At 38.5% G+C, this 13,361-nt stretch overlaps 1 protein-coding gene across 11 annotated transcripts in view; it reads right to left on the bottom strand.

Moving 5' to 3' along the window:
• Positions 1 to 13,361, bottom strand: part of LOC124269125 (ankyrin repeat domain-containing protein 49-like) — a 55,372-nt gene that overhangs the window by 1,085 nt on the left and 40,926 nt on the right. For 6 of the 11 annotated variants that reach the window (XM_046704137.1, XM_046704144.1, XM_046704134.1 and 3 more), the window contains 3 exons: positions 1,508 to 1,579; positions 830 to 886; positions 373 to 432 (listed from right to left, as the gene is read on the bottom strand). The exons of 2 other annotated variants lie outside the window; for them this stretch is intronic. In XM_046704137.1, the coding sequence (XP_046560093.1) occupies positions 373 to 432; positions 830 to 886; positions 1,508 to 1,579 (189 nt within the window). The remainder of the gene's footprint in view (positions 1 to 372; positions 433 to 829; positions 887 to 1,507; positions 1,580 to 13,361) is intronic. 3 more of the 11 variants (XM_046704141.1, XM_046704140.1, XM_046704142.1) reach the window with 3 other exon arrangements.

The following is a 13,361-nucleotide window of genomic DNA, read 5'->3' as shown; positions in this document are numbered from 1 at the left end:
CAAGAACTCCACAGCAACATGGGCGGGTGTACAGGGAATCACAAGAACTGGCAGCAACATGGCGGGTGTACAGGGAATCACAAGAACTGACAGCAACATGGCGGGTGTACAGGGAATCACAAGAACTCACAGCAACATGGCGGGTGTACAGGGAATGACAAGAACTGACAGCAACATGGCGGGTGTACAGGGAATCACAAGGACTGACAGCAACATGGCGGGTGTACAGGGAATCACAAGAACTAGTTGATGTTTTTCACACATTAGTCATTTACATGAATAGAATGTTATCAAACAGTTCTAACACAGTTTTTGTGTGTGTGTGGAGAGAGGTGTGCCCACTACAACACACGTGACATTGTCTCCACCCACCTCGTGTGTCAGGTCTTGAGGGGGTCCCAGGCATCGGCGTGTCTCCCTCTCCGCTCGTGGCTGTGGAGACAAACAGGATGGTTAGAATAAACAACGTGTTCATTAGACTATAAGTGTGGTCACTGATGCAAGTATTGAATGTATTCTGACATTATATACATTGAATGTATTCTGATATCATATAGAAAGGGTATTGTGCTGATAAGGTGTACCCCCGCTGATGTTAGATTACAGAGGACAGAAAGATGTATATCAACTATCTCATTGTAAAGTATATATTCTATATGAAGTGATAATTTCACAAACAATAAATCTCTTCACTAGATGACACAAGGGTTTGTTTTTGAAACAGAAAAAGCTTTCTTACTCATCTGATGAGCTGACAATATATCATGTATAGTATTATTGTATACACAATGCGACTAGCACATCTGGTCCACAATATTCCCCCACCTACCGTGTACATCAGACATCTGTGAAGACCCAGGTATCAGTGCTATCCTTTCGCTCAAGGCTGCAACACAGAATATGTCATGAAGAATACTTCAACACAGAATATGTCATGTAGAATATTTCAACACAGAATATGTCATGTAGAAGACTTCAACACAGAACATGTCATGTCGAATATTTCAACACAGAATATGTCACGTAGAATACTTCAATACAGAATATGTCATGTAGAAGACTTCAACACAGAATATGTCACGTAGAATACTTCAACACAGAATATGTCATGTAGAATACTTCAACACAGAACATGTCATGTAGAATACTTCAACACAGAATATGTCATGTAGAAGACTTCAACACAAAGTTGTTCTCGTCAGAGACGTGCAGGAGGTGACATGGAAACAACTACACCAATGCGCCGGTGCTGTTGCTAAACATATGTGCAGGGTATTATTCATGATGCAGGTAGATGGTATTGAGTGATGGATCTTGGGTGGTTGTAACACGCCATTCCAGTATGTCGCTGTGTCTTTGTTCAGTTTAAAAAGGATTTTAAAAACATAAAACTGTCATTTTATTTATTGATGAGGTTATTTAAAAAGTACGTGGGTCAACTAAGAAAATCATTCTAACAAATTCACCTTAGATAACATCATATACATAAAAACGTAACACTACCCACCACTATCGTCCTGGCTGGATCCCCGCAGCGTCTCTCGCCTCCCGCTCTCTATCTGTGTTTCCGAGACAGGTGCTGAAAATAACAATATAATATGTTGATTCATGTGTATGGTATTTCTTTCCACCCATTCAGATGGAAGTTTGTTCCTGCAATCTCCAAAATGACTCAATGGAGGAATGGAAGTGTCTGGGTTCGAGTCTGGCAGAAGGGGGTTCGTGAGCTCAAATAGCTTGGACTTTATACACTTGTCATATTACTGTCGTATTTTCTAAATAATGCAAATAATGAAAATGCTGCATACGCAGTCAACGTGAGGCTCACCCAGTGTTTGCTTCCATCAGTACTATTATTGGAAAACTCGGGCCAACGTTCAAACTGACATGGTTTACTATGATCAAGCCTAGAAACCGGATCTCAAAGTTATTCATAAACACGCACACCTGTACATCAATTTTGGACAATTACCCGTAAATAGGAGTCACCTAGTCGCGTGTTGTAACCTCATCAGTGACAGCCTTCGAGACCACATTTCAAATAGACAGTGTTTCTCGTTTACTGACGAAAACGTTTAGAAATTAAAGTTGCGAGCAACATCGACGGCTCCTTGGCTTGGATAATTTCTAAACATTTGGTACCTGATGTCGAAAGCAGTAAAGGTCCAGACTCGATTATTTACAGACCGCGGACATACAGCTTGAATATTGCTGAGTGTGGCGTAAAACTGAACTCACTCACTCACTCAGTCACACTCGCGCTCATGCAAGTGAACTTGTGATTACACAGCAGTTAAGGTACTTCAGTAGTTTTGTATCAGTATCCATTACACTGTATGTGTATTTTAATGTTGTGTAGCGCTAGCTCTCGTCATTGTCAATTGAAATTGACATCGTCTCCCATATCTGCATGTGGACCACGCTTTGCAGTGGTAGTCTCTTTATAGCAGATATCGTCCCTGCGCTTTCCTTCAGACTGTCGCATGTTTTGCACGGGCAATCTGCCGTGTCGTAAATCTCCGAGAAAGTTATGACAGTGCGATGAGAACTTACAAGGCGTTGGTTAATAGAGGGTTCGTCTGCTTCAACGTAAAGACTATCAATTGGAGAAGACAAAGTCTAAGACTTTAGAGGTGGATAGAATCAGTTATTTTGAAACCAGTCAGAATGAGCGTGAAAACTGAGGTACTTCGATAAACATAATTATGCTCTCGAATGTTTAAGTGAGTGAGTGAGTGACTGAGTTAATACGTAACGTCACATCGGCAATATCTCAGCCATATCGTGACGCAAACAATTCATACAATATAAAATGAAAACATTTTGAAGATTAAAACCTGTCGGTGATTCCGGCAAGAATGCAATATCTCAGTGGGTTATTGTTTTCCTGAGTAAGTGGAGTGCTTTCTACAACATTGGAGATAATGGTATCGTTGTCTTCCTGATATTCCCCCGAACGGAAGTTCTACCCATTTAGGGTACAATGTGTAAGTTACAGATTTGTAGGGAATAGTCTTAAGACTTTTCTACTTTGACCAGGATTCTTCGACTGACTGAGTCACTGACTGACTGAGTTTAGTTTTACGCCGCTTTTAGCAATATTCCAGCAATATCACGGCGGGGGACACCAGAAATGGGCTTAACACATTGTGCCCATGTGGGGAATCGAACCCGGGCCTTCGGCGTGACGAGCCAACGCTTTAACCACTAGGCTACCCCACCGCCCAGGATTCTTCGAACTTGCAACAGTCGTTTGAGGGAAGATCAAGAGAGAAAGGGGTAGTGTGCAATGTATCTGACGGACGTATATGGAGAAAGTTCGAAGAATGTTTCTGTATAAATACAATAATTGAAGTACCGGTTATGTTTGAAACGTACCCTCAATCTGATAGCCAGTGAGATTATTGTGAAAGATCGCAGTATGTATCATCATAAACGGGTCCAGATAAAAGTACATGTCATTCATTCCCACATTATATCCCTTTATAGACACGGGACATGGTTGATACAGGTAGGGCAAACACTTTCTTCTATAGGTATCTGCCTTTCACGCTACATACATGTATTCAGATTACTACTTGAGAAAAGTAGCGACGCAGGTTCTCCTCCATCACACATATAATTGTATAGATATCCCGTGATTAGGGATAGCGCTGCAGCAACTTATTGAAATTTACGACATACACTATCATCTGCAGTAGTACTGCTATACCCAGCATCGTATTTATTGCTCTCTTACATAAGGTGAAATGTCACAGGGTTGTCATGGTAACGATAATTTGGCATACTATTTATTGTCTTATTCTTTTATCTGCGATTAGAATTTAAGTCAGTTTTGGCGTGAGCATCTTTAGAGAAAAGAAGCTGTAAAACGAATATTAATGTGATCGAACCTATAGGCCTTTGTCAAAGCGCGTTTCAAGCCACCTACATAAAAAACCTTCATGATAAATATCTGCTAATCCATGGCACGATTCCAACCATATCATGAGCATGTGTTTGTGAATCATAATCAAATAGTGATGTTACGAGGCGTCCATGCCGCGTCAAAAACACATGGAAACGCACGAGAATTGCAATACGGGCCCCTAAACCACTGATGCTCCGTGACCTGGAGACACAATTCTTGTGATTGAGCGTATGCAGGCAAAAAGACAAAATGGATACTCGTGCTGTTATGCTTTTGAATTATTAAGTATTCGTTCTTGTCACGGGATACAAGTATACTTTCCAGTTTCAACCGAATGTACATTCGAAGGATATCGAAATCTGGGTTAAGCTATTGGAATCATATTTACAATTAAAAGACTCAAACAATGGTCTGTTGTCCAAATATTTTGTTTTCCATGTCTTGTCCCAATCTGTATCCAGAGACCATACAATAGTCTGTTATATAGTCTCTGTTTTATCATAGTCAGAGAACGATATTATTTCCCCTTCCGCTCAGCCCTTACTGTAATGCTTACACCCTAAATGAAGCATATCTAGATATTCCCAGGTTCAGCGTCTGTTAAAACACACTGCAGGGTTCGGGTTACTGAGTAAACAATACCAAACACCGGTGGCTGGCGGGGACCAACATCTTCAGTAACATTTACATCTGCCAACGCTTAATTCGCAAGTGGTGAGGCAATACGCTAATGAGGCTAAGGGTCCTGTACCATGCTTGTGAAATATCTATGATGCCTTATATTTAGTCTATAATCTAAGCAAGTCTAGCTATGTATGGCGTTAAGTCACTGCTTGAAGAAAAGCTCCTTTAGAATTTGATTTGGTAAATATTAGTATTTCACTGGCTCAATCACATCGAAAACGCATAGCAGCCTATAATTCATTATGACTATGATTAAGCCATCACTGTAAAAACACAACGGTTATTTCCTTTGAGTTAACTTCGACAGGCTTTCGGTATCAAATATTTAGAACTCCAGCCAAAGGTGGAAATATGGCGTTTTGTAATGCTTTGTTGCACTTAATGATAAGTGATTGTTAAATGTACATATGATGTTTTTGAAGGATAATCTCAGCTGACTCAGAGACTTTACACGTGTTTTCCCCCACTGTTTCCACACCCATCCTTCAGTTGTTATGTTTGTGACATGATCTGCACACTGATGATTTAAAGCAAGTATATAAATAACAACCGTTTGCAATCTGTACCCAATGTAGTTTTCCATTTATTTAGCAATTTTCAGTTTCTATTCATTTCTGGAAATTTTGTACGGAGGTACATTTAATTAACAGTTTCACCCAATAACAGTAAAGCATAGTTATAAAACGTTTCGGTACTTTGATAGATTAATAAGTTCACATTATATTCCATGATATTGGGATGCCAAAATGATTAACATTATTATATAATGTATAACAAATCAGACAGCAAAAAGCAAAAATTAAAGGCGCATAAGCAACATATATGATGTCAGGCAGTAAGCTTTCAATAATTACAGAAACTGCTTAGTTATATAACTTTATGAACTAATTGCAATCACTACAGTTTTCTATAATCTACCCAAGAGATGGAATCAAAATAGGTGTACAGTATATTCTGTCGGGTAACTGAAATTTGAGAAAACGTCCGTATGGGACAACATCTGTATTCCGAATCAAAAGAGGCCATCTGACGATTCGTGTAACGATTCATCGATAGTATCGATGTTTGCATAGTCAACTATGCGATACGAATGCATCAATACAAAACACATTTAGGCAATACATCAGGATATTAATATCGCAAGGGCTGTGATACATCGATGTATCGCCACAAGAGACGATATATCCCGATACTACTTAAGTACTACTGAAGGTTGTAAGGAGTATTGCATTAGGAAAAGGAAGGGAGTCTCTTTGAAATTCTTCTGAAGTGAACCTTGTACTGTGAGACGAACTTAAGAATAATGCCGACCTGTCATTTGAACCCGTGCATCTGAATAGCGGTGCAGTCCATTTTACCATTAAGGTGCCGAGGGTATGTAAAACGATAAACTGTCAGTGTTGGCATTGTCTTGGTTACTGTGTAACAGTGTTGAATGTATTGTCTTGGTTACTGTGTAACAGTGTTGAATGTACTGGCGAATTGCGCATTTATCAAAATCATCAAATTCAACTTTCCGCACTTTCCCTGGGATTGTGAACTTACTGGTACCCATCGCGGAAACGCATTTACCAGGCGCGTAGCAAGCCAATTTTTGTCGTGTAAGCCCGATAGGCTGCAAAGCTGTATATTTATTTAGTGTTGAGGCCTTGCCCAACTTTCATTTTCAAAATCATGTCTAAGCGCGGGGCTTTTTTCATAGTGATAATTTCAAAAACCCAAATCACTTTATTAGGCATTGGGCTAAAAATGGAATTTTAACAATTAAGGACCTTTGTAATGAAAATATTTTAAGTCTTTTGAAGATCTGAAACTCAAATTTGATATTGGAGGAACATATATGGTTTTTGTAATGTTGATAGTGAAACTTTATGTCATGTATGTTGGGAATGTGTTGTAACTCAAACCTTCTAGAAAGATCTTGAAAACTGGATAATCCAAAACAAACAGAAATTTGAAATAAGAAAGACTTTGGTTTGGTTTGGTTTTGGTAATAAGCCATTGCTAAATCATATAATCTTTTATGCTAAAAGTCGAATATATATACTTGCACTTTAAAGAATATAATTCCAAAAGTAAATAATGTCTTTAAAAAAATTAAAGACACTTACACGGTTGAAAAATTCATATTCACAAGAAACAATAATTTTGATAATTTTCAGAGAAATGGTTTCCTTTATCCTTAGTTTTCAATCTTTGACTTAATCTGTAATCAAACTTGAATAACTTTATTGCATTATAATTTCTTCATGCTACCAGTTGATGAACTTTGATCATGCATATGTACACTTTTTGCTTTACTTTATATGCTTGTATTCAATTATGGGAACAAATGAAACAATCGCAACGAGTTTAAGGTAGCTGGTCACGTGATCATTATCGTATTATAGTTTCAGACCATCACACCGATTACAAATGAGATATTCTTCAAGATCATTAAGGTTAACAGCTGTTTTTGTTCAAACATGCCAAAGAAAGTCAAATGAGTGTATGAGTGGTTTTTTTCCAACACGTGGGCGGACATACATACATATCATTGCAACCGCTTCACAATATATTATTTGCACAAATATTCTACATACACAATGAATTTTAGCAGAGTGGGTCGTTTATGTTTCCGTAGTTCCACCAGAAGACATTTTGGATAATAAATATCACACTTTTGATATAATTATACACAATTAAGTGTTTTGCCATATATTCTTACAAACTTAGCTGCAAATACTTGCAATACTGCTGACTCACCTTTAAGCAATATTTACGTATTCACTCACTAAGTCTTTTGTCACTCCAGATGTTTTGTATGCATGCGTTGGTTATGTACAGCAAAGTATACCATGTATACAGCTTAGTATTTCTAAGTAACCCACCTTCGTCACACTTTGGTGTGAAAGGTGTCTGTTGAGTTTACACAGAACCCTTAGTGCGCCCAGTTGATACTATTTACACTCATATGGTCCTGCTTGCAGGTGCAATATAGCCATTATGTCCCTGCATTCACCATACATTACGGATTTCCGTATTGCATAAATAACTACACTGGGCACTTATCATCTTAACTTGACAACGACTGGTAAACATCTTTTGTCTTCAATGAATAACCTGTAAACACCATTCGACAGCTTAACTACTGCACCTGTGACAAACAAATGTACTATGTGAACACCGAGAGGAGAGAGCAAGGTTCACATTCGTCATGTGGAGGCACCTTTAGGACAATTGTGCATGTAGCAATGAGAAGAAGTACCGCACCCTTGAATATGAGTTAGTTCTTTGTCCCGAAAGAGAGAGGGGTATGGTTTTACAACAGCACGTAGCTCTCTTGATTCCAGCAGCGAGATTCTGACTTGTTTTCTGTTAAACCCGGCAAAGCCATAACATACCATTACATTGATTAACAGTTCACAGAGGTGTCATAGCTCAGCACAGTTATCATTGAGGTACACAGACCAAAATAATGTTCAACACGACCCCGATGAAACTACGTCAGTGTTAAGTATCATGTGCACACATCACACGTTGAAACTAATACATCGAAGTGTCCAAACTAATACATCGAAGTGTTCAAACTAATACATCGAAGTGTTCAAACTAATACATCGAAGTGTTCAAACTAATACATCGAAGTGTCCAAACTAATACATCGAAGTGTTCAAACTAATACATCGAAGTGTCCAAACTAATACATCGAAGTGTTCAAACTAATACATCGAAGTGTTCAAACTAATACATCGAAGTGTTCAAACTAATACATCGAAGTGTCCAAACTAATACATCGAAGTGTTCAAACTAATACATCGAAGTGTCCAAACTAATACATCGAAGTGTCCAAACTAATACATCGAAGTGTTCAAACTAATACATCGAAGTGTCCAAACTAATACATCGAAGTGTCCAAACTAATACATCGAAGTGTTCAAACTAATACATCGAAGTGTCCAAACTAATACATCGAAGTGTCCAAACTAATACATCGAAGTGTTCAAACTAATACATCGAAGTGTCCAAACTAATACATCGAAGTGTTCAAACTAATACATCGAAGTGTCCAAACTAATACATCGAAGAGTAACGAAAGGAAAGAAAAAGAAAGAGCGAAAGAATTTTTTTTTTTTTCGTGTAAGCCCGGTAGGTTGCAAAGCTTTATATTTAGTTAGTGTTCAAAGCTTGCCCAACTTTTCAAAATCATGTGTGAGCCCGGGCCTTTTTTCATAATGGTAGCTACGCCCCTGTTTACGTATGTCCTTTATTTTGCGCAAGGTTCTGACAGATATACCAGTAGCATCGCTGGCTTTTTGAGTGCACTGTGTGTGCTGTCGGAAATAGTACACATGTATTGAATGACATTGTAGGCAACCTCACGTGTTTGTGAATGAATGACTTGACTACCCAATATAAAGTGCGACATGATAAGTTTCAAATACCTGCAGAGTTTGATACTCTTTTAACGGTCCACTTTACAAGATACTAGTTTACACATGCTCGAGCAGAAACACGACATTTCCGAATCATTGCGCAGAAAGTGATTACAGGAAGGATCACAAAAATTATGAGATCAACAGCTCTTTAAGTGTGTGTGTGTGAAAGTAACACGGGTTTTAATGAATTTATAACTATTTGTAGTCACGATATGGCTGAAATACTGCCACTGTGACAGTAAACTTTAACTCACTCACTCATGATATATCGTCTCTCCTCATTAAACTGGTATCAGGATGTATCGTCTCTCCACTTGGACAACGAAGCACAGCTCTAATACCAAGTATGTGCATATTTACACATTTAAAACAGGACTTCACATCAATAATACATTGTAATCATCTTTTTCGAAAGTATAGATAATGAAATTTGTGCAGCTATGTGAACACACCTGTCTGTGTTTTATTGCAATAAGCTGTCTCTCCTTGTATGTTATATATAAGAAGTGTACCTAAGGTCAATTATTTAAACTATAATGTAATTTCCATTACAAAAAAATAAACGGTATTACCTACTGATCAGAAAGCCTTATCAGTACCCCACCGCCACCACCCCACCCTAGGCCTACCCCATCCTACACCCTCTCCCTCTCACACACATGCACACACACACTCCCTAACATGCACATCGCTCCGGCCCATAGACCCAATATATAAACCTTTTAAACAGACATCATTAGTCTCTCGTACAGACCCTGAAGCAAATATATCCAAGAAAGCCCACACAAGTCTAGAAAAAGTGGCAAGTCTAGATTTCCTCAGCTTCAGGCTCTGTATCAATCTGCTGAATTCACAAGCCAGAATATGGCTTGTAATTATCAGTTGATCTCTAGCTGTCACTAGTGTTTAATATTAACTCATGGGGAGCCTCCCCCACCACTCCCCAAGACCCCACAATGAGCCAAGACCTCCTGCTTCAGCCCTGTCCTCTCACTCCAGACAAACAACATGTGTGATTACACTAGCGACCTGATGACTGACAAAATCTGAGTATTTTCTTTAACTGTTTCATTTTACACTGGCGAGGAGAGGGGATCATTTCGAAAAGTTTTCCATCTCAGGGTAAAAATGAATTGGAACTTTGATGAGGATGAAAGCAAATATACATGGTATTCGTCCAAATCAGAATAAAATGATTGAAAAGTACTTAAGTGGTGAAGATGTGTTGTTTTGTCCTCCATCCAGGAGTGGAAAATCACTGACATTCGAAAATTTCCCTATTCAGAGAAGTCAGTAGAAAATACAAGCCATGCTACTGTGTCATCCTTGATTTGCATGAAGAAGAGACAAACAGAGAAATATAAATCATTAGGCTCAAAGCAGTGAACCTCAACGATGTAGGCATTCGTGACTTTATCGATAAACTTTGAAAAGACATTGTCATGGGGATCTGATGGCATATTGTCAACAACGAAGTTGCGGGGAGTATATATAGAAACGTGTTCCGTCCGTCTGTGCGCCCGTCATGCTTTGTCCAAAGCATATTTTCTAAACTATTTGTGATAGCTTAACCAAACTTGGTACACATGCCAAGCATGATCCTTAGATGTGCCTTTTGGGGGTTAGACCCAGATATGAATGCTATTTTTTGTTGTTTCCATGGAAACATGACTTAGGCTGTGACTATGAGAATGTCATCTTGTCCGAAGTAAATCTCCTAAATTATACATGCTAGCTTCATCAAACTTGGTACACATATCAAGCATGATCCATAAATGTGCCATGTGATGGTTAGACCAAGATATGGATTTTAGTTTTTTGCGGTTTCCATGGAAACGTGACTTGGTACACATGGTAAACTTGGTACACATATCAAGCATGATCCATAAATGTGCCATTTGATGGTTAGACCCAGATATAAATTTTATATTTTTGCTGTTTCCATGGACATGAGGATGTCATCTTGTCTGGGGCAGATCTTCCAAACTATACATGCTAGCTTCATCAAACTTGGTACACATATCAAGTATGATCCCTAGATGTGCCTTTTGGGGTTTAGACCCAGATATGAATTTTATTTCTTCGGTTTCCATCGAAACGTAACTTTCCATGGAGGCTGTGACTATGAGGATGTCATCTTGTCCAGAACCGAACTCTAAAACCGTTGAATATTTCTTCACCAAACTTGGCACATAGATAGGTCTGGTGATATTTTGATGCCTTTTGGTAGTTTTAGATTTCTGAATAAAACATATTTTGTGTTTCCATGGCAACAAGTTTGACTTTGACTGAAATTGTTGGCAGTGCTCTTTTCCGGAGCAGAACTTAAAAACCTTTTACTACTCTCCCACTTTGTAATATAGTCACAGACTTGGTTGACACATATCATTGCATCCTATTTGTGTAGATTGATGCTCATGCTGTTGATCACTGGAATGTCTGGTCCAGAGTCTATTATTTACAGACAGCTGGAATATTGCTGAGTGTGGCATAAAACTAAACTCACTCACTCACTGCTATATACACACCAAACATTCGACATAGTCATAACTAACTGACATATACATGAAGAGTATTTTGCCATTGCGGGGGATATTGATGATTTTTTCTGCTTGTTACATTATATATATGCGACATCAATTAAACTTCCACATATAGTGCAGACACAACCTTTGGATTTTGGAGAATATAAATAACTTTGGATTTTTTTTGGTGAGATCCAGTTGTCCAGCCATAGGATTATCAGGAGATGCTACCCTTAGCTGGTATCCCTGCTTGCTCTTAAAATAGATTTGGTGATACTTGATACTCATTACCCCAAATCGGCCCAAACTTCTGGCAGTAGGACTAGGAGGCGGTGGGGGCAGTAACTATTCCTGTCACACACAATTAAAGCAGAAATGGGTGATAAGAATCTTTGCATGTGTTGTGAAATTCCAAGAAATTATCCCTCTGCAGATTTGTTTAGTCTCTGAAAATGAAGAAAGTCTCAGGGCTCCTTTTCATTATATTTTATTTTTTTCTACTATGAACTTTTCTTTCAGTAAAATATGTTCATTTCAGAGACTAGTTGTTAGTCTAAGACATCATGTGTATGTCAAGAAAGGCAGGCACGTTAATAGTGGTGCTCAGTCATGGGTATCACTTCGCCATGTGTTTCTAATGATCTCCGTGCATTATGGCGTGGTCGGACGCGCTAACGAACCCGATGTGACAGTTACATTACAGAACCATTGAAATACATGTTAAAGTATTGTTAATCTTGTAATACTATATTTACCCATTACCAACCATTTACGTGTGTACTAAATATATGACAAACCTAACCCTGGTCATACGAGATTTCAAAGGTATTGAAATGCATGTCCTACAATCACAGCATTTACATACGTTACACATGCTAGAAAATACATGAAAATAATGGCCAGATTTACACACCTGTGAAATACAAGTAAATACAGACTTGAGTGTTCATTTATTTTAACACCCCTTTCAACGTGTGTAAATCTGACAGCCAGATGATACCTAGATTTTAAACGTTGTTCATATGGCCGCCGGATGAAACGTATATTCCCTAATGTTAGTAAATTTGGGTAACAAAGTCATTTTGTGTGGTGTTCTAGCAGAGAGAATCGGGACTGTCCACGTTAAATGGTCAAGTATTTCCGGCTTTGGTGATGCTGAGGGTGGTGTTTATTGTGCAATGTCGGAATTTGTTGCTGCTACACTGCAATTGATGATGGAAGGCTTTATCCTAGAACGATGATGGATGTTGTAACCTGGATGGAGCAGCTTTGAAAGGAGATAGATACATTTGTCAAAGTATCGCTACTGGCATACCTGGGAGTATTCCCCTTCTCAACGTCATCGGAGTCACGTGCACCTGAAGATCAGAAAGGAAATGATATGTAATATACATGTATATTGATTCAGTATATTGCTGTCTATCTATGCTATGTTCATGTGTCTAAAATATTGCACCCACAAAAATTAGAGTTATCATATTATTACAGTGCATATATTTCTTCATACATTTTTATATTTTTCACAAATTATTCATAACAAAGAAAATTCGTATACGTTCAAGTTGCAGTGCATAGTGTGTCTTGTTTATAGCGGGATGGCCTAAAAGTCGGGCCGGGCAGGGCCAAGGCGGGCCAAACCTATTATTGGCTAATAAACCAATTAACGAAAACCATGCCTACAATTAATCAGTGCAACATACACTCGGGATAATAATGATCAATCGGAAGCCACAAACGCGTACCATAATAACTTTATTACGAGTAAATCGGCTAAAACCCAGGAAAATGAGAGACCTGTGAACTGGCTGACCGAGGTTACGTCTA

Source organism: Haliotis rubra, unplaced genomic scaffold (assembly GCF_003918875.1).
Source record: "Haliotis rubra isolate DU_JTF1 unplaced genomic scaffold, ASM391887v1 Scf1420, whole genome shotgun sequence".
Taxonomy (NCBI): domain Eukaryota; kingdom Metazoa; phylum Mollusca; class Gastropoda; order Lepetellida; family Haliotidae; genus Haliotis; species Haliotis rubra.
This window is presented reverse-complemented; position numbering and strand designations above follow the sequence as displayed.